The sequence below is a fragment of the Hoplias malabaricus genome, chromosome 15 (assembly GCF_029633855.1).
Source record: "Hoplias malabaricus isolate fHopMal1 chromosome 15, fHopMal1.hap1, whole genome shotgun sequence".
Taxonomy (NCBI): Eukaryota; Metazoa; Chordata; class Actinopteri; order Characiformes; family Erythrinidae; genus Hoplias; species Hoplias malabaricus.
In genome coordinates, this window is record NC_089814.1 from 36472784 (window position 1) to 36495307 (window position 22524).

The window sequence follows — 22524 nt, forward strand, 5'->3', positions numbered from 1 at the left end:
AATCTAGCGAAATTACCCCAAGTTCCGGCCACACTTTAATTACAATATTGGAAAGCTTAGCTAACTGTAAATAAATAGAAGTACTTTACTCACTCAAATCAACATTTTTCAGGAGTCAAATGTGTGTAGATTAATGTCCAAGACTTGCTTGACTTTGAAAGAAAATGTTTTTAGATAAAACCGCTTTTGTTTAAGTAGGTGCCAATACTGCTAAGATTATTAGCGCCCCCTAACTTCGGCCACCTCCTCTGCTTGTGACAGTCAAACGAGACAGTTTCTACCTCATTCAGTGGGTTTGAGAGGTTCACAATGAGATTACGTTTGTCCTGTGTTGGTATCCGTACTCTACATGTAAGGATTAAAATGGCGGTAGATTTTCACCTCAGAGAAAAGGAAGCTAACCGCTAAGCTAACTTTTACACTGAGGGAAATATCTGTCGCGAAATGGAAATGTGTTGTGTTCTACACGCAGTTTTACACACAAAGAATTACAACACTGTTAGAGACACTTAAATATTGTTTAGATGTGTGATTTCTTGCAAGACTGATGTTTAAATGCCCTACTAAGGCTTGATCTTACGTTTTATTGTTTTACCCAATGCGATTGGCGAAGAGGGTGAGCGGAATTGCACCATATACGGCAGGACGGTCGGAAATAGGCGGAATACTAATAATGATCCCAGAAATTCTCAAAACATTTTATTAAACCTCAGATTTGATGTTTCACTGGAACTGAACGTAGCCCGAAAGGCCGTTAGCCATAGAGAAAACTGAACTAACTTCCAAATAGACTACGCTTCTCAGGAATTAACTGAAGTAAACATTTAAAACTTCACATTGGAGACATTGGAGGGAAATCTAGCCATAAACCGTTACTAACGTGGGGTGAGTGGGCCGCCACTTCTGATCTCAATTGATCTGATCTCAATTTTTCATGGAGTCCCTGTCATTTTCTACCTTTTCCAGTTTCGAACCAGATTTTATAATGAAAATATTTTAAAGTACTGCTTGAATGAACACAGGAATCTTATTTGGCTTCATCCCAAACAGCCAACATGTTTAAACCCAGTGGCTGTTGAGTGTGTGGCACTCCTCTGAGTACATATCTGTTCTTAGGCCAGTCCTATCACACTCCCATCTCTCCATTACCATCACACCAGATTTTTCTCCTCGCTTGTGGTAAGCCAAATCCACTGCATTACTGCGCTCATAAACGGGATCTGACACGGACACTGGAAGCGCATTTGTGCAAATAGCATGGAGCTATCTCCGCCTATCCATTACCACTTGCTCCTTCCTTGACCTACAAGTGAGTGTGCTTCTGTTTAAGGAGATTTAACCCTTAATCTGTTTAAAATGGCACCACACATTAGTATCCAGCCAGTCTCATTGGAGGTCCAGCTTCTGGCTTCTTCTTTTTTTTTTTTTTTTACAGAAAAACCATCAGCCCCAAAAATTCAACATTGGTGAATCCCTAGTTAAAACTGAAGCAGACAAGACTAAAACACTGTCGTATTAAAGATAACGTCCAGTATTCTCGCTAAACAAGAGCGCTAAGTCAAGTTTAACATGATGCTTTTTAATAAAACATTTCTAATTTCACAGTAGCCCATCCCACATTAATCAACCCTGAAACCTCTGCAGATTTGGGGTTTTTTACTTTTTAGACTTTATTTTATGAAATATTTCGAATGTGCAATATTTACAACAGATGTAATGATGATTTATTTATTTATTTTTAAACTGCACATCCTGTTAATCATGATCTAATAAACCAGGCCATTCTCTCCATTTGTATCCACAGCCTCTTAACATGCATTCAAACCGCACGTCCTGTCAGTGTCAGTGCAGCATAACCGATACACAAATGACTAAGCCCTGAACACGCACTGCCTCAGACACGTCGCTTAACGGAATCAGGCAAATTCAGCTTAACCCACAAGAGCCCACGCTCGGTTCACCATGAATTACACATTTTTAACTCGTGTTTCAACATTTTGTTCCTGAAAAGGGATCAGAATGTCGCATTTGAGTCGTTAAAAATGTTGGAACACACCTTTTTAGAAACAAAAACATACTTTTACATGAAGCACACCGTCATTCTGTAAACGAGGTCACTCTCTCACACACTGTCACGTGACTGCAACCAGGACGTTCAGTAAACATGTGTCGCCGTGGGTTAAAAAATGAAAAGCATAAGCAGTGAATCTGTTTCATTTGAGAAGAGTTAAGTTCAGTGTTGGTGTGAGAAATGCCAAATGTAAAATGGCTGTCATCATAACGTTGCCCACACTTCTACTGCTCTGTGCATCTGTCGGCTGGCTTTCGGTGTTAAGGAGGTTGTTATTACATCACTGTCTTATAAAAAGCCTGTGATATATATGTTTTAATCTCAGTTTTTCCCATTCCTGGTACGTACAAAGGTCAACGTTTGTTCTATAAAAGAATGAATACTCACCGAAAGATGACCATGGCTGTTTTACAAGGAGGACAGGCCAGCAGGAAGATCTATGGAGGTGGACAAATAAGAAGATGGACAGTGTTTAGTGGAGAGGTTTGGATTTCAGGACAAAATACATTCTTCAGGACCTTCAAAACTCAGCACACACTAAGAAATCTGCCCATACCCCATCCTCCCACCCCCCAGCTCCCACCCCGTCCTACACCAGCTTCACTGGCTTCAGTAACCAAACACATTCAATACAAAATACTGTTGACATATAAGGCCTCACATGGCCTTGCTCCCTCCCCTCTGCCCTCACTTCCACACCCCTGTACCCTGCGGTGTAAACTCGGATCCTCTGATTCCCCCACACTTTGGAACTCCCAACCCTCTTCCATCCATTTTTCCTTCTCTCTTTCCATCTTCAAAAACCCAGCTTAAATTCTGTCATTTCTCAGAACCCCATCTGTCTCTCTGATGTTTATTTTCTTTTTTTAATTTAACGTTCTCAATTGTAAAGAGTCATTGTGTATTTGAAAGGTGCTATTTAAGTGTAAATTATTATTTTTATTATTGTTATTATTATTGGCCCCTAGTGTACTTCAGATCTGGGAAAAGTGGGTCGACCAGTATTTTAAAAAATGCAAGTCAGATAAAATAGCCTACAGGAAGATAAGTCACTAGTTTGTTTGTGAATACGTAAATGTGGTAATTCCAGTTCTGCTAGTTGCACATTGGCCATTTCATAAATCGGTTTTATGTGACACAAACCTGTTCTATTTTGTATCTGAAAAAACTCGACTACTTGTTCTTAGATATGTTACGGATCACTGTGACCAGACATTTTATATAATTTTGACTAATTCAGGGCCACCACTAAGTAACGTTCCTCTCTGTATGTGTTTAACCACAACACAAACAGCAGTTAGTGTATTGCAATGTCCAAAAATGTAAAGTTCAGCTTTATCCAGTTCATTTACACTCAACAAAGGGGGTTAAGTGAGTGTGAGAGTGGGTCTGGACATTAATTTAATATCAGTATAGATCTCAATATAAAATATTTCAATAACATTAATTACAACATTTTTATATTTTATAACATTCATTACAGGGCGCTGCCATCAGTTATTTTTTTAAACTAACTTTAAAATGAATATTGACAAAGTTAATAGATTTATGTTTGATGATGATGTCATGTTTTTTTCTTGGCAGTTTTTCTGTGGTTTTTATATTGTTCATATCGATATCAGAATTATAACATATCGACCGAAAGTCTGACCAAAGACGGCGCTGAGCATTTAGGATCTGGTCGAGCCTATAATTAACAAAACTTTTGAACCAGAGGACGTATTGCAAATCTGATCGTTTTCTGAACCAATCTGGTCTTCTTTGATATGCTACATGACCACCTTCCCATTGGAAAACCTTGTCCTTGATCCAATATGGCGTCTTTTAAGATGGCGGCCATGTTCCATTGATGTTTTCCCTTTCCTTTCTGGAATAAAAAGGTGTCCTGAGACTTTTCACTCACCCTGTACACTGTAATCATTCATTCATTGTCTGTAACCCTTATCCAGTTCAGGGTCGCGGTGGGTCCAGAGCCTACCTGGAATCATTGGGCACAAGGCGGGAATACACCCTGGAGGGGGCGCCAGTCCTTCACAGGGCAACACAGACACACACATACATTCACTCACGCACTCACACTTTTGAGTCTCCAATCCACCTACCAACATGTTTTTGGACCATGGGTGGAGCACCCGGAGGAAACCCACGCAGACACAGGGAGAACACACCAACTCCTCACAGTCACCCGGAGCGGGAATCAAACCCACAACCTCCAGGTCCCTGGAGCTGTGTGACTGCGACACTAACCTGCTGCGCCACCATGCTGCCCCACAAGTAAGTGTTGTTCCTAACACTTATGTCGTCACCTCCAAACAAAAGCATAAAGTAACTTTTCCAAGTGATTTTGAAGAATTGCTATTGGTCCATTCCTCATTTTCACACAATGTGAAGAACAACTGCTGTGTTCGTTTGATGAAGTAAACTAAAATTCAACAAATATTGAGGTGTGTGCACTCAAATACCCTCCCCACTGCTCTGTGCTCCGTTATCAGCCTCTGTGAGTGCCAATGGCCCCAGAAGAACGACTGACTCTGAGCCAACACTACTGTAGGATTAATCAGGTCACAGACTGACACGGCTAATTAGAGTCTGTGGGCTGAATGGCCAACCCTCACCTCCTCTGCTCTGGAGGAATATGGGGGAGAAGAGGGAGGAGCAGATGGCTGTCAGCAGCTGCCGTTAACCTAGGTGATGCAAAAGAGAGCAGGAGCCGATCAGTTACATAACAGGATGACAGTCATTCGCAGGACCAAGAGGAGTTTGGGGAGAATAAGTCGCAGTGAGAAGGAGCTCGAGCAAAACAGTCACTTGCTGATGGGGCCAGAGTATGAAGAACTGACCTCGATTTTTTCCAACAAACGAACATTTTATATTTCATTTTCTCTGAAGTAGAAGAGTCGACTGCCCGGCAAACAACTTTGTAAATAAACAGTACTTAAGTATTAACTGATTTAACTTTAATATTCAAGGAATCTACAAATGCTCTCACATTGAAAAGGCATGTTTTTTGACATTCCTTTGTAATATAGGACCAAGAAAAGCAACCAGCCGAGTCGAGCCGATCCCATGCAGTGGAAATGAACCGTAAGAGCCTATGATGGGAGGTCACCTTGTAGCGCTTTGGTTTTTCAACTGGTTCCGTTCGGCTTCATAAGAACCTTGGTGCTTTTCAGCGAACCAGCCATGTGTACACCATCTTTACTGAAACCTAGGGTAAGTCACGGAACACGTCACCAACAGGGGGCACTGCACAGTGGCAGTAAACGGAAGTGAGAAGGTGGCGGAGCGTATAAACGACCTGTGAGCGTTTGTGCTGTTGTTAGACGTTTGTTCTTCTCCAAAAACAATCAGTTTTGGCGATAAGACGATGTAGAAGACTACACTGTGTGCTCCTCGTGGGTGTCGCCATCGCTCCTTGCCTCTGTAACTAGACACGCCTACAGATGACATCACAGTTCGTGATGAAAAACCTACTGTTCTTTGATTCCACCAACTTTTGTTGGTGGAAATGTGCCAAACGGTTACAAACAATTGGTCCATGAACGGGAATGGAGCCTGTTCCACGTTGGTGGAAACCTTAGCTTAAAATTAACCTTAAAATTCAGCCCTGAAACTAAAGGGAGGGTGAAATCACTTTGTTTTACTCAACCTTCCCCAGTTTTTCTTGTTCCCATTATTCTTCTCTAACCTTTTAGGCCTTGGCTGCTCCCATATTGAGAACGTGAAAACATCAAAAATGTCTGAAGTGCTGTTTATCATTTTACACTTGTGTCATTGATTTACCAGAAGGATTTCTGGAAACTCTGATAACATCTCACACCATTCAGCATTTATTATCTAGACAGTGAGGAACAATGGTCACAGGACATAAGGACAAATTTACACAGGAAGCTTAGATGAGTGCTCATTCATGTGAAAACCATATGTAGTTTTACACTTCATTACATTTTTCTATTTGCCCTTTGGTGCCCCTTTTGAATTTAAATGCACGGCTGGCTGGCACACTGAAACTTAACAAAGGTGAAAGTGTAGAGCCTGCTGGGTACAATTACAATGTAAAATGCTGCATAGTGGAGACAAAAATATCATTTCAGCTACAGCAAACACAATTTGCCACAAGGAAAACAAGATAAAAATGTCACGGCATCTGGGGAAAAAACAACACATTCAGTGCTTGAAGATTGCCAGACCTCGAAAGGCTATGGCTCTTAGACTTAACTGAACAGCAAGCTCCGAAGCAGAGATTTTCTGTCTGGCTTGTGTTAGCTGAAGGGTGGGTGTGCTTCTAGAAAGGAAAGGTGTAGTTCACACGCGGTGTGTTAACAGGATGAGGGTAAGCAGTTGTGGGTTCGGTGCCTTGCTCAAGGTCGCCTCAGCCGTGGATTTGATGTGATACTACATGCCTCCACTGTGAACAATCACGTGTCTTTATATGGGGCAGCCGTCGTCTGGTGGGTAGGGAACTGGAAGGTTGTTGGTTCGATCCCCAGAGCCGGCAGGTCATGACTGAAATGCCCTTGAGCATGGCACCTAACCCCCAACTGCTCCCTGGGCGCCGTGGCTATGACTAGCACTGCTCACTGCCCCCTAGTGTGTAAGTTTCTGTCATACCTATCGAGTCTCCCCACCTCTCTATGAACCCTCAAGACAGAGTGGACTTCACTTCCCATGATTCCACTCTGTCCCAAGTTCCTGTCACATGCCCGCAGTCAGCCAGTCAGGAGTGGCTTCCTCGTTCATCATCCCCTGAGTTCTAATCTGTTTCACCTGGTTAACTCAGTTAGTGTGTGTGTGTGTATTAGGACAGAGTGTTACTTGCTCTTTACGAAGTATTGCCTTCGGTCGCGTTAGAAAATACTGAGCTCCTATCACTGTGTTTCTATTGTGTTTGGACTTACCGTGTTTCCCGTTGTCTTCTGTGCTATGTTATTGAGACTGTTTGTTCTTATCCTCATTTCTCCTGTGTGTTGTGTTCTGCCTCGTCACTATTCTTCCCCCTGTTTTCATCTGCAAGCGTCTGCCACGTTCCGGTTTCGTTACAGTTTCACTGCACGGATTGGGTTAAATGCGGAGAACAAATTCCTCTGTTTTCAGAAGCATGACTCTAACCAAGCCTTGAACACACAACAATGTCGATTCTAAACCAGTGAACCCCACTCCCCTTTTCTACTAGAGTTCTCTTAGAATATTTAAAGAAATCCTATGTACGCTCAGGTGAAAAGGAGAAAGAAATAGCTTCCAACAGTTTTCAAAATGTTTTTAAAATTCCTTTCACTTTTACTCGTGACAGCAGGCTTCATGACTCATCGAAACACCTAGGCTTTAATATTGGTATTTCACACTCACTTTAATCTCACACAATGGAATGCAGTACAAGCCCTACTTGTGCAGTTGGATTTTTTTAGGTAAATGTAAAGTTCACAGAAAACTAGCAAAAAACAGGCAGCAAGTCTGTATCATAAGCTACGAACCATGAAAAATGTCAGGGAGGGCCTAGTTTAAACGTTATTTTTTAAGGATAAAAAAAGATCTAAAGGCCCGCCCTCCTTATCAGAGAGGTTTATATTGGTACTGCTCCAAAACTGTCTACATCAATAAACACTGGCACCAAGCATTAAAACATGAGGTTACAGCACCCCTGCAACAAGTGCTAGGAAGTGTAAATAATATTTGTTTGCTCATTGAGCAACTGCTTTATAAGAGCCTTGTTTTGAAATACTGGTGTTATTTTCAACTGGCAAACATCGAACACTGAGAGCCAGTAGAAGTCAGCAAATATTAAGGCTGGGCATTTAATCAAAACTGACATTCAGAACTTCTAACTGGGGCAGCACAGTGGTACAGCAGGTACTGTCTCAGTCACACAGCTCCAGGTGTGTTCTCCCTGTGTCTGCGTGGGTTTCCTCCGGGTGAATGTCTGTGAGGAATGTGGTGTGTTCTCCCTGTGTCTGCGTGGGTTTCCTCCGGGTGACTGTCTGTGAGGAATGTGGTGTGTTCTCCCTGTGTCTGCATGGGTTTCCTCCGGGTGACTGTCTGTGAGGAATGTGGTGTGTTCTCCCTGTGTCTGCGTGGGTTTCCTCCGGGTGACTGTCTGTGAGGAATGTGGTGTGTTCTCCCTGTGTCTGCATGGGTTTCCTCCGGGTGACTGTCTGTGAGGAGTGTGGTGTGTTCTCTCTGTGTCTGTGTGGGTTTCCTCCGGGTGACTGTCTGTGAGGAGTGTGGTGTGTTCTCCCTGTGTCTGCGTGGGTTTCCTCCGGGTGAATGTCTGTGAGGAATGTGGTGTGTTCTCCCTGTGTCTGCATGGGTTTCCTCCGGGTGACTGTCTGTGAGGAGTGTGGTGTGTTCTCTCTGTGTCTGTGTGGGTTTCCTCCGGGTGACTGTCTGTGAGGAGTGTGGTGTGTTCTCCCTGTGTCTGCGTGGGTTTCCTCCGGGTGAATGTCTGTGAGGAATGTGGTGTGTTCTCCCTGTGTCTGCATGGGTTTCCTCCGGGTGACTGTCTGTGAGGAGTGTGGTGTGTTCTCTCTGTGTCTGCGTGGGTTTCCTCTGGGTGCTCCGGTTTCCTCCCACGCTCCAAAACACAGGTTGGTAGGTGGATTGGAGACACAAAAGTGTCTGGGAGTGAATGTGTCTCCCTGTGAAGGACTGGCGCACCCTTCAGGGTGTGTTCCTGCTTTGCTCCCAGTGGGTAGGCCCCAGACCCACTGCTGCCCTGAACTGGATATGGGCTACAATCAATGGGGCACATGGTTCTCATGAAAACATGAATAAGCAAATATATAAAATGTACAATCAAATAGGGCTGGCCGATACGGCCTAAATTTAGATCATGATAAGCTTTTTTTTTTTTCCCCCAGTCAATACAATATATTTCCAATATTGATATGACCAATATAAAAAAAGGCCAAGAACAAACAAGAAACAATAACATGACCAAATATAAACCTCTTGACTTTGTAAATATTAATATTTTTAAACTAAATTTTAAATTGAGTGCTGAACTGACGACAGCGCCCTCTAATGACCGTCGGTCTGTGACAGATGCTGAAAATAATGTGTACTAAAATTGTGTTCAAAAATCATTACTGTTTATTGAAACAGTTTATATTGCGATATATATTGATATTAAATTGTCCAGCCCTATAAGCAATATATATATATATATATATATATATATTCAACTAAAATATATAATAATAATAATATACTGGGTACCATTTTAAAATTAAACTACAATTATAAAGGTTTATAAATAGTTTAAAAACCTGTTAATTACATGGTTATTAACTAGGTTGTAAACACCTTAAATGTGTTTAATATCTAAAGCTGAACGTGTCAGAACTTACTGAAAATGTGGAGGAAAAGCTCAGACCTGAGAATGTGAATGTTAACTCCCAGCTTCAGCACACGTTTATTCACACGTTTAACCATTTAACAAAGTGTAACCACTAACAGAGTGTCTTTTTATACATCACTGAATGTCGACTGATGGAGGAGAAACAGTGAGGTCAGTATTCGGCAAGATCCGAGGTCTAACTGTAGACGCATGCGGGTTCACTATTTGGCAAACACCCGTTCATTGTTGCCCTTTCTGTCTGTGTTGTTATAATTGATTATTAATGACTATAAATGATTTTTTTAACTTAATAACTATTAATAAATAGATTTCACACCATTTACAAACCTCTATAAAATGTAGATTTATTCTACTGTAGTTGATGATGCATGTACTTATTTAGAAATTGTTTTAGTATATCTACAAATCAACAAAACACTTCTTCCTGCCTCAAAAAGGATTTGTTTTTCTTCTTAAAACGTGTCTCCATCTTTGAGCAACCTCCTCCTGCTTCCTGAGACACTCACTTATTCTTTTGTGAAACACGTTACAGCCGTGTGCTTGTACAACACTGAGTGAATGAGCAAGCTCGCCTTGTTAACACAACTTTCCGGACTGGGATTTAGTCGCACAAACCGTGACCCACTTTTTATGTGGGTTTTCTAATGTACTCCTGAGACTAAGCACCTCTTAATTACAAACAAAAGATAAATGAATTAGTCTGTGATTAAGAGCTTTTATTTGGAAATTAGTGCACTGGAAGTTCTTAAACTACAGGTAAATTAAACTAATTATTAACACATTTTAATTATTGCAACCCAAGGCCTGTAATAATTGCTATTTTTTAAAATAATACTCTTTGCTGCCCGAGTGTAACATGCTGTCACTATCTGAAAGAAAACAGGTTTCTTCAAAATAAAACCCCCCCTAAACTTTTATTCCGAGTAACTTTGGAGCATTTCTATGTTTCCGTTGCCACGTGGTGCACACCATCCAAATCCAGACAGAAGTGTGGTCTGTGATAGCTGCTTTCATTTGCATATAGAGCTGGACGATACAGGCGAAATCTAGATTTTGGTCGATATGATATAATTCCGTATAAAATCCACTTAAAAACTTCCCAGAACAAACAAAAGACACAAGAATGAACGGGACTGGGGGAGTTGCCAGGGTCATTGGTGCAATAGGCTGGAACACACAGTAACGTGGACGGTCTGGTGCATTCTCACTACATATTAACCAGCCATAATGTAACACTTGTGTAGTATGTTTACCTTAAAAATTACAGCTTAAATGATTGCAACCGTTAACATGGAGAACAGAACCTCAGTCACTGCTCTCTGGGGCTGGGCCCTTTAAAAAGTAGAGCTATATTTAAAAAATAGAACTGCTTAGTCTTTATGGCACATATCTGACGCTCACTACAAGGTGAAGCAAGCTCAGTATTGCTCAATACACTTGGATTGTCAAGAGGAAGCAAGGGAGTGACAGTCAGAGGCCACACAGAGTTAATATTGGACTGCGATTATTCACTGGCGTGAGCTGAGATGAGTCCAGACCGATGCTGCCTTGATGTGTTGTTGTGTTAGTGATACGTTTTAGTCAGTATTTTGAGAGTTATTGATCTGTAACATTGATTTACACTCAGCAGCTGGTAGGGGGAGCCCAGGAGCCAAAAAAGGGGTAATTCCTCTCCAGCGTTCCCTTAAGTAAACATCTATTCAATCTGGCCTCATCTATTTACTGAACATTTTACCTCCATCACGATTAACGAAGGATAGTTTAGTTGTTCTTTGCCTCATAGTTCACTGCCAAGAACAAACAAGGAACACGACCTCACCATCCAACATAAACCCCTTGGCTTTGTAAGGTGAGTGCTGAACTGACGACAGCGCCCTCTAATGACCGTCAGTCAGTGACGAGCACTGAAATATTGTAAACGTGTTTAAAAATCATATTGTTATTGAACCAGTTTAAATAAATATTGATATTGAACTAACATCCAGTCCTTGATTCACAGAATGAAGAAAGAACCTTGAGCGTGGACAACACTAGGGCTCCGAGGCAGCAGCAGTGCTCCTAAAAGTGGTTGTCTACGGCCACTGAGCACTACTCATCCAATAAAAGCTCTCATCTGAGGAACTGTTGCCTCTGTATTGTTAGTCTGCCAAGGAAACAGGTTCAACTGAGTATTGTTTTGACAACAGACATTTACATGACGGAACTAGCTCTGGTTATTTTAGACCAAGTGTGCAAACACCTGTGACATCATCAAGAGCACAGATCACTAGTGAACACCAGAGCTATAATACTGTCAAAATAAGTAGTGTGTTATTAGTTTTGCAGTTCCTGATGTCCGAGATGTATGTTTTTTTTTTTAATCTCAGAACACAAAGCAAGGCTGGGAAGAGGGGTGACTTCTGGTCAGTTTACAGTATGGCCCTGTGCACACCTGGAATTGACATGCGTCCAGGGTGATCACACCATAAGTGGCCAACACGGGTAGAAGTGTGAATGGGGTACATTGTGTCTCGAGGGTGCATTCAAACCGACTTCGGAAGTGGACTAGGACACATCAGACCAAACCGCATGTGTAGTGTTAATGGTAATGCATCCTGATTTGTACTCGACAGCGACAAAGAACATGGTTCACGTGTGCGTCACTCCTTTCCACATAAATTATGTATGAAATTCATCATCTATGAGCCCCTTATGCTCAGCCAGGATGCATGTTAATGCTGGGTGTACATAATTTACCAGCACAGAGTTTCAAACCAGATAAAGATAAAACAGAAAGAAATGAAATACCAACATGAGCAAAATGTGGATCCAATATCGAACCCCAAAGACATTTTTAGGTCCCAACACTGAGAAGATTTCCGAAAGGAACGTTAATCACTACATTTCACATACCAAGAGTTTGCCCGTTCAGTTGCGTCACTTACAGCTAACAGTTCCTCCAAGGGTATGATGCAATTTCGTATAATGTTTGCTGATTATTGCATTTCCTTTGTTCACATTTAGCTTCTAACTAACTGAAGAGCCGTTATCGTAATTTTAAACGTACAGGCAACTTATTATTTGTGTCACTGTGGAAAAGCAGCATCTCTATAAATAAGTAGCGTCAGGCCACAGTGTGTGCCCCAAGGCTGAGCTTAGGAATGTTTCTAGATGTGACATGTTCTTCAGGGAGGATACAGCACACCCTTTTCAAAATCCTCATTAAAAAATGCTTGTTAGTTTGACACGAGTTGTAAACACATTGTCCATTAACACATCACGCATTTTCACAAAGGAGAATGTGCTGGATGAACAGTAGGTGTTTCTTACCTGTGGTAGTTTCCTCACACTGGAACAAAGGTACAACGTTAATGGATGTTTCCTTTAAATCTTTGCGTGCTCTAAGCTCTGCGTCTTTTAAGGTGGAACGGTGTGTTTGAGGGAGAAGAATGACTGTACGCGGATTAAGTTTTTATTCACTGTTTGAATTACCACAGAAGCTCATTTGTAACTCGAGTCGTTTTGTTTTGTAGCACTGTCGCTAATGCAGTTAGCCGTCTCCTGAGTGTGGAGACATTTCCATGTTACGTCAAATATTACCCACCTATGAAGCAGAGAGAGAAACTAGCAACTAGCCAGCTGTTGTTTTACATTCATTTAGACCCCAGGGTTTCGTAAAAACATGACAGACTTGAGCGCTAGTGAATGGTGAGGAAACACCGTCTGAATTTTATAAAATGTGTCTTTTGATTTCAATCTTGAACTATGTCTTTACGCATACCCTACAGCTTCATTGCTTTATGACAGTTTTTAGGACGTGAGCTTGTAACTGACAATGTTAGAAAGGAGCGTTTATTTCATGGTTATAAAATAATTATTGCATATTTACTACAAATAATAATAAAATAAATTAGGGGAAGGTGATGTGGGGAAACTATGACAACTCAGTAAGTCTCAGAGTCCACATCTGGGAATCATTAGGACTTATTTAAGGATGACAACCTTAAAAGGGCTCATATAATGGAAAACTAATCACCCTTTACTTTTTAATATGAATCATTGTAGATTCAAAACCTACCGTTCATTTCCCAGTCCAAATGTGAAAACGTGAGTTACAAAAACTCAGCTGTGCATCCTATAGATGTGCCTTTCAGTCAAAGGTTCTTCAGAAATGAAGAGTGTAAGGATTTAATTGGTAAGCGTCCAGGTCCTTTGCTACAACCCTGATTGTCAAGGGAAGGTCTCATGTTACATGTTGGAACTTCTATAAAGGATCTGGTGGCATTCAGCCATTATATTGGTGAGGATTTGGATACCAGTTGTTCCCAAAGATACTGGCTACAGCCCCATGGCCGCTCTACCGCTCCACTCCCCAATGACTGGGGGTTTTATACTCTAGGGTATAGTGGCCATATGCTCATGTGCAGCTGCTCCAATTTGTTCTGTATCACTTAAAGCGTTTTTTTTTTGTGGTTAAAGACATTTAAAGTCTGTTTGACCAATGAGTTCACTTACCACAATGAGAATTCTTGATCTGGATCTACAGTTACCGTAGTCTAAACTAAAAAGTACAGTGATGTTATTTTGGAACCATTAATTTGTACTAAATCACTACTAATATGTAATTTCACTTAAACTGAGTTACACGGAGTGAACTAGTCATATGTTATTTTTGTCACTCTTCTAATACAACTGATATATATTTCTCTGAACTCATTAAATTGAGCTTAAATTATTAGTCAAATATTAAATAATATCATTAATATAAACAATCATTCATTCATTCATTGTCTGTAACCCTTATCCAGTTCAGGGTCGCGGTGGGTCCGGAACCTACCCGGAATCACTGGGAGCAAGGTAGGAACACACCCTGGATGGGGTGCCAGTCCTTCACAGGCGACACACACTCACACATTCACTCACATACACACACACACACCTACGGACATTTTGAGTCTCCAATTCACCTACCAATGTTTGTTTTTGGAGCGTGGGAGGAAACCGGAGCACCCAGAGAGAACACACCACACTCCTCACAGACAGTCACCCGGGGGAAACCCACGCAGACACAGGGAGAACACACCACACTCCTCACAGACAGTCACCCGGAGGAAACCCACGCAGACAGAGAGAGAACACACCACACTCCTCACAGACAGTCACCCGGAGGAAACCCACGCAGTCACAGACAGAACACACCACACTCCTCACAGACAGTCACCCGGAGGAAACCCACGCAGACACAGAGAGAACACACCACACTCCTCACAGACAGTCACCCAGAGGAAACCCACGCAGACAGAGAGAGAACACACCACACTCCTCACAGACAGTCACCCGGAGGAAACCCACGCAGTCACAGACAGAACACACCGCACTCCTCACAGACAGTCACCCGGAGGAAACCCACGCAGACACAGGGAGAACACACCACACTCCTTACAGACAGTCACCCAGAGGAAACCCACGCAGACAGAGAGAGAACACACCACACTCCTCACAGACAGTCACCCGGAGGAAACCCACGCAGTCACAGACAGAACACACCACACTCCTCACAGACAGTCACCCGGAGGAAACCCACGCAGACACAGAGAGAACACACCACACTCCTCACAGACAGTCACCCAGAGGAAACCCACGCAGACAGAGAGAGAACACACCACACTCCTCACAGACAGTCACCCGGAGGAAACCCACGCAGTCACAGACAGAACACACCGCACTCCTCACAGACAGTCACCCGGAGGAAACCCACGCAGACACAGGGAGAACACACCACACTCCTCACAGACAGTCACCCGGAGGAAACCCACGCAGACACAGAGAGAACACACCACACTCCTCACAGACAGTCACCCAGAGGAAACCCACGCAGACAGAGAGAGAACACACCACACTCCTCACAGACAGTCACCCGGAGGAAACCCACGCAGTCACAGACAGAACACACCACACTCCTCACAGACAGTCACCCGGAGGAAACCCACGCAGACACAGTAGCACAAAATACACCAATATAGAGTTTTACGCACTACAACACTGTAAATGATCTAAATGTTACTTATACAACACTAAGCCTCATAAATATATCTAAAGTGTACTTAGATTTGCAGAAATAACATATGACTACTTCACTCAGTGTCTATTACGTGTAACTTAATGTCATTTAAATTGCACATTAGTAATGATGTAGTACAGATTTGTGGTTCCACAATAGCACACTTTAAGTACACACTCTTTTCCACCAGGGCAGTGTAAGTGTACTGAAGTGTGATGGGGCTGACCACCTACCTGCACCATGGTGACTACATGGCAAGGGTTCAGAAGGTAGATGACGGTCTTTGTGGCGAACTTGAAGCCGACCTCCACGCCAAAAGTCATGCACAGAGCCACGAGCAACAGGTTCTTGCCCATGCTGTCCTCTTTATTCCTGCGTCCGTCTTTCACCGCCTCCCGGTGCTCCTTGGCCACGTTGATCTTCCTGAGCGCCACCAGCACCTCCACCACGGAGAGCAGCACGATGACGAGGCTCTCGTAGAACCGCTGCTGCGGAGCGAGGAAGGCGGCGCACTCGGGCCCTCCGTTGCCCTCGAATTTGGGGTCCACGCCGCCGTAGACCCAGTCCAGCAGGCTGTAGATGTTATACCGGGACATGTTCCTCTTCTCGTATTGGAACAGGTACGAACAAGACGGAATGAAGGATAGCACACTGACTTCTTGTCGAAACATCAACTGCAGCGGTCCTCAGAGCGGAGTTTAACCAGTGCGAGAACAACACGACCGTTAGAGCTGTGCAGCGTCGGCGAGCTCACAAACGTTCACATAACGTTACACAAAGCGAGCAAACTGACGAAAATAAGCACTGAACACTCATTTATTTCGCTACCTTCTTTTATTCTTTGTAAGCCCAACCCTTCCAAACCCTGGACATGTTGTTTCAACGTTATCTGCGTATATGTGACGTTCCTGAAACGTTGTGAAGAATACCGGTACGAAATCGAGTCACAACATTTATGTTATTTCAATAATAACAAATGAAAACAGAGCTGGCCACTCTAGTTTTAGCGGTTATACCAGATATATACCCAACAGGCTATGGTTAGGTAACGTCAACGTTCATCAAATGTAGCAGCTCATGGTAACGTTACAGAACGTAGTCCCCATCACCGGGCGTTCTCCTTTAATTTAATGGAGTTAAACCATCTGTACCCCAAAACGTAGACTGATCCACGCAGCTAGCCGCCGTCCTCGCAGACACATTAATGCCCTCCTCCCGAATTTCACCGGGAACCTGACTGGAGTGATATAACGTTAACTGACGTGTGTGGAAATAAACGCGTACCACACCCCACCCTCCCCCAAAAAAACGCAAAGGTCAGTGAATAAACAACTTATTACGGCCGCGTTTGTTTTGCTAGCAGCAGAGCGGCGCCGTGTCCGTGCTAAAACCGGCAACTAACGTCAGGAGCCCGGAGAAATCCCGTGAGAAGTCCGTGTTGTCGAGTCCATGTGCTCCGCGTGGCTCCTTCCCTCTCTCCCCCGTTGTCCGGCAGCTCTCCTCGGGCCCCTTCTATATCTAGCTTTTTCTCCCTCTCCTTGTCTTTTCCTAGGTCGCTCTTCCACCGCTCTAAACGCAGCATTCATTTACATATCGTTACGCGCAGCGGCTTCCTGGATTGGACGAGGCGCCTCCTCTGGCCCCGCCCCTTCGCTCATGCACAGGCGCGCATTAGTGAATCAGAGAATCGGTTCGTCTCAACACAGTAAGAGCTGACTCTCCCACTCAACCCTTTTGTGACGATTCCCTCATTCATCCATTCATTGTAAACCTCTCGCTCGGTCAGGGTTCAGACTCACTTTAAAACCACCGCAGGCTGTTTGCCCGAGCATATGTTGTGGTGAATGCTCAGGAAGACAAGGCGCCCCCTCCAGGGTGTGTTCATGCCCGGTAGGGACCCACTGAACTGGATAAACAGTTACAGTCAATGAATGAATGAATGAACAGAGAACTACACAGACTACAACAGATATTAAAGAAAGTGCTTACTAGAATAGAATAAAATACTACATGGATGTCGTTAGACCTGTTTTAGGGGAACCGTACAGCTGCTGCTGTTACTGAATGTCCCTTTGACGCCGTTGGCTATCGGTCTACACCAGGGGTCGGCAACCCGCGGCTCTTTGATCCCTCTGATGCGGCTCAGCTTTTGAAAATAATTAATGTTTAATTAAAACGTATTTTATTTTGGTTCGTTCATTTTTAAAATGTAATTCTATGAAGGTTATGGCGATCTTGTAACATCTAAAATATTTTAATATTTAATATTTAAAATATTTGTGTCGCTCTTTATACACGTCACAACGTCCAACGTGCGACACCCGCCAGTGTGCGGTTTCTTGAACTTTTTGACCGCTGCACGGCGCCAGTAAAATAATGACGTCACACAGAGAGAGGACAGCAGTGTTGTTTGCTGCCAGTGGATAATTTAAGTTCAGCGTTTTTCCCCATTACCACAAGGACTCAAATAGACATTGAGTATTTTACTTAACCTTCAACCCGACGTCTTTTTTTTCGGAGTTAAAAATGTTTTGTTGAATGCAGAAATGTTATTTCATTTTCTCTGCAGTCGTTCATTGATTTCATAAATGTAACACAGTGTAGTTTGTTTATACAAAGCACAAAGGCAAAAAAAAAAAAAACTGTTATATGCAGTTATTTCATTTCAATTTTCAAAAGGGTTTTGTGGCTCCCAGTGTTTTCTTTGCTGTGTGAAAGGGGTCCAAACAGCTCTTTGAGTGGTAAAGGTTGCCGACCCCTGGTCTATACTGCTTTCTTGACAGAAAACACACACCGTGAATGAGTTTCCTGAAGGAAAAGATAAATACATTAATTGATGCCTGTTAGAATCTGTAATGAACCAAACTGAAAGCCACTGAGGCACTAGTTGAAATGGCGTGATGCTGCAGAGGAAACCTCATTATTGATGAAGGTAAAGAACGAAAGCTGCTGAAAAATCCCAGTTAAAATGTTCCTGTGTTACACTCTGCAGTATGTAGCGCAGACTAAACTGATGTTTATGTTCTTGCCTGACGTTAACTGCATTTTCCAGATACCTGTTGATAATCAGTTAATAGTTTATCAACTATCCCCCCCAACTACCCCCCCCCCCCCAAAGCTAAAGCTTAACCTCCAATCATTAATCTGTAGTGACAGCCCTGAAATAACACTACTGACACACAGACTATAAGAGCCAGATAAATATGGCACAGTCATGTGGAGCTCTGAAAGGTGAGTCCGAGACGATGTTAATTTTACTCACTCGGATCGTTTTACTCACTGGACAAGACTCTTTAAAAAGACTAGAGGCCCACTCAGTGGGTCCCCCGTCCCCGATTGTGGGGATCTCTAATATGAACCAGTAGTGCAAGGACTATCCAACCAGGGAGCCATGGTGAAAATAAATCAGTACTAACCAGTTCAGAAGAGAAAAAATATAAAAAGGGAGGCCCATGGGGGAAAAGCCAGTGAGAACAGACTAATCAGAGGTGGATATGTGATTATTGTAGCAGGTTTGTTGAATAAAGTGTGGACCACATGGCTCTCCTTTGCTAAAGGATATCTGTTAGCAGACGCACATATTGTATTAGTGCTAACACTGAAGAGTCTCTTTTAAGGCTGGTTTAAGGGTTAACCCAGTAAACATTTAGCCGTTGATTCAACGTTGAAATAACGTAACGACTGCCATCTAATCAACGTTCTCTTAAGGTTAAAAATGAAAGTTGAAAAGACGTCCAAACACAGACATTGAAAAGACGACTATTCGTCCATTTACGTTAATAATTGGTCCCGAAATAAATTACTTGTATAAAACGTGTTTTGGACGTCCACTGACGTTATCGATTGGTCACCACTTAACTAACTTATTAAGATGGATTTTGGACGTCCATTGACGTTATCGATTGGTCACCACTTAACTAACTTATTAAGATGGATTTTGGACGTCCACTGACGTTATCGATTGGTCACCACTTAACTAACTTATTAAGATGGATTTTGGACGTCCACTGACGTTATCGATTGGTCACCACTTAACTAACTTATTAAGATGTATTTTGGACGTCCACTGACGTTATCGATTGGTCACCACTTAACTAACTTATTAAGATGGATTTTGGACGTCCATTGACGTTTAAAATATGTCCTTGATGGACAGACTACTTTTAGCCCTATTTTGAACGTCCAGGGACGTTCCTTGTTCACTGGGAATGCTCTATATTAGCCTTTTATTACATCTACAAAATACATAGTAAACTCCAGGGAGGGCTTTGGCGTGGCTCAACCCTCTTTAGGCACATGATAGGGCTGTGGTGAATGATGAAATAAATTATTATCTTATATTAACAGCAAATAGGAATTGGCTACTCCCCTGTATGGTGTGCTATGAATTATAATCACGTACACAGTGGTTATAAAGATTTATTATTTAATTTCCCAAAAATTAGCAAAGTCTATATTATGTTTATCTTATTATTATTTTTATTTTTTTAAATAAAATGTGAATGTTAAGTTGTTAAATAGGTGGTAAATTGTTTAACTGCTTTAACTGCTAAAAAAAAATGCAATAAAACGAGTTATCGCTGATTAATCAGTCACTTTTTATCACTGATGTTAACATTTTATTGACTTTATTGGGGTTAAAGAGAAGGATTCTGTGATTTTTAGACAGAATTTCAATCTCTACTAATTTTTAAAAATTGAGTTTACCTATCAACAACAATCGACTCGTTTGAATCGACTCTTCTGAGTCAAAGAGCCGACTCGTTTTAGACACACATTACGATTTCCTTCCTGCCACATTTATGAAGAAACTAAAGCAAATGTATTTGTTTAAATAATAATAATAATAATAATAGTATCTTGTTTATTTATGTATTGTTTGTTGATCTGATCATTTTTTATTGTTGTCTTTACCATTGGTCTGAAGAGGTGTGTGTGTGTGTGTGTGTGTGTGTGTCTAAGACTGAAGTAACTGAAGTGTCCACGACCCCTTGTGGTGAACAGTAGTCATGTTACACAAGAGATGGGCGTGGCTAGAAAACACTAGCGTGGCTAGAAGAACACATCAGACACAATCCGACCCCACCACAAAAACACAACTCTGTCGACACACCTCAGACCTAAATCCAGAGAACAGGAAACACACACACACACACACACACACACACTGCACACAGTTAGTCATCAGGTTTAAAAATGCCTTCAGGTTCAATTTAAATCATGAAAAAATAGAGATATTTGCACTGGGGCACTTCTGTGTGTGGAGCTGGGCAATATTTCAATATCAATAAATATCACAATATCAAACGTTTCAACACAATACAATGATTTTAAACACATTTTCAATATTTCAGTGCACACTATTTACAGCACCTGTCACTGACGGTCATTAGAGGGCGCTGTCGTCAGTTCAGCACTCAGTTTAAAAATTAGTTTAAAAATATTCAAATTGACAAAGCCAAGAGGTTTGATGACGTCATCAGAGTCACCCAGTCACTCACACTCACTCCAGGTGAGAGGTTTGCTTTAGGACTGTGGTAAAAAGCCCACACTGACATGAGGAGAACACTCCAAACTCCGTACAGAGAATGGCATTTTTTAAAAATATTTTCAGATTTTTTTCAAATTTACAGTACAATAAACAGGTTTCGTGGACTGCGGAAAAAAATTGAAAAATGTTACCTTAATGTAAAAATACTTATTGTCAAAATCGTTTATTTAAAGACAGCATTCATGGTTTTAGTAATAAAATAATAATAATAATAATAACCCACATACAATTCAGATGATGTTCCCTCACCGTGTGGTAACTGTCCAGTGTTTTTTTGGACACGGGACACAGTGCTTCAAAACTAAACCACTAGAGGCTCAAACGTGTTTCAGTGGTATTTTAAACAGTTAATAATATAATTATAATAAGTTCTGTTTATACAGCACCTTTCACAAACCCAAGGACACTTTACAATCACAGCGGCAGCGACGCTGAAAGACTAATCACTCAGAGTAGAAAGTCTAAAAGAAGGCACAGCAAGAAGTCCAGAGTTAGAAGATCTAAGGCAGAGAGGGGGAACAATAGGAAGAAATAAGATCAGAGACGTGTGTAGGAGCCAGACTGTGTAGAGCCTTAAATGTTAAGAGAAGAATTTTATATTTAATCTTAGACTCTACAGGAAGCCAATGCAATTGATGACGTACAGGAGTGATATGAGCTCAACGCTTGGTGAAAGTAAGAGCCCTGGCTGTTGAATTCTGAATGAACAAACTCAACTTCAGCCACGTGCAAGCAACAGTAGTTTTTTTTCCTCAAATACACAGTTAAACCTTAAAAGACGCAGAGCTTCTGAACTTAAACAAACCAGAGAGAACAGCAGTTCCCCAGAATCGTGGACGTTGCCTTTATCGCTCATTTCCACTGGACGCTGCATTTTGACAAAATACTTTGCTTTCAATTTGCATTCTTTAATGATAGCTTGGCATTTTAAGGGAAACCACATATTATTAAGTGGGGTCCTTCAAGGTGTTAGAACGTCTGTATGACTCCACAGGTCTGTCAATAGCACATCTGTGAAAGACATTAACATGACAAAAAAATCAATATTTCATGTAAAACACAATATAACAAATCAAAAGTAATATTTCAGTACATTATGTTCATGTAAAGACATTTAGATACTGAAATATGAGACACAAAATACAGAAAGTACAAAGTACAGCAGAGTATTTTATGAAAATAGGTTTATAAACACATTAATTTCTGACTGTCTGTGAGGAGTGTGGTGTGTTCTCTCTGTGTCTGTGTGGGTTTCCTCCGGGTGACTGTCTGTGAGGAGTGTGGTGTGTTCTCTCTGTGTCTGTGTGGGTTTCCTCTGGGTGACTGTCTGTGAGGAGTGTGGTGTGTTCTCCCTGTGTCTGCGTGGGTTTCCTCCGGGTGACTGTCTGTGAATAGTGTGGTGTGTTCTCCCTGTGTCTGCGTGGGTTTCCTCCGGGTGACTGTCTGTGAGGAGTGTGGTGTGTTCTCCCTGTGTCTGCGTGGGTTTCCTCCGGGTGATTGTCTGTGAG

General features: G+C 42.0%; 1 protein-coding gene across 1 annotated transcript in view; it reads right to left on the bottom strand.

Moving 5' to 3' along the window:
* LOC136668807 (transmembrane protein 164) overlaps positions 1-17038 on the bottom strand; it is a 33441-nt gene extending 16403 nt beyond the window's left edge. The window contains exons 1-2 of the mRNA XM_066646516.1: positions 15699-17038; positions 2459-2508 (exon numbers count right to left, since the gene is read on the bottom strand). Coding sequence (XP_066502613.1) covers positions 2459-2508; positions 15699-16136 — 488 coding nt within the window. The 5' untranslated portion in view covers positions 16137-17038. The remainder of the gene's footprint in view (positions 1-2458; positions 2509-15698) is intronic.
* Positions 17039-22524: the final 5486 nt, after the last annotated feature.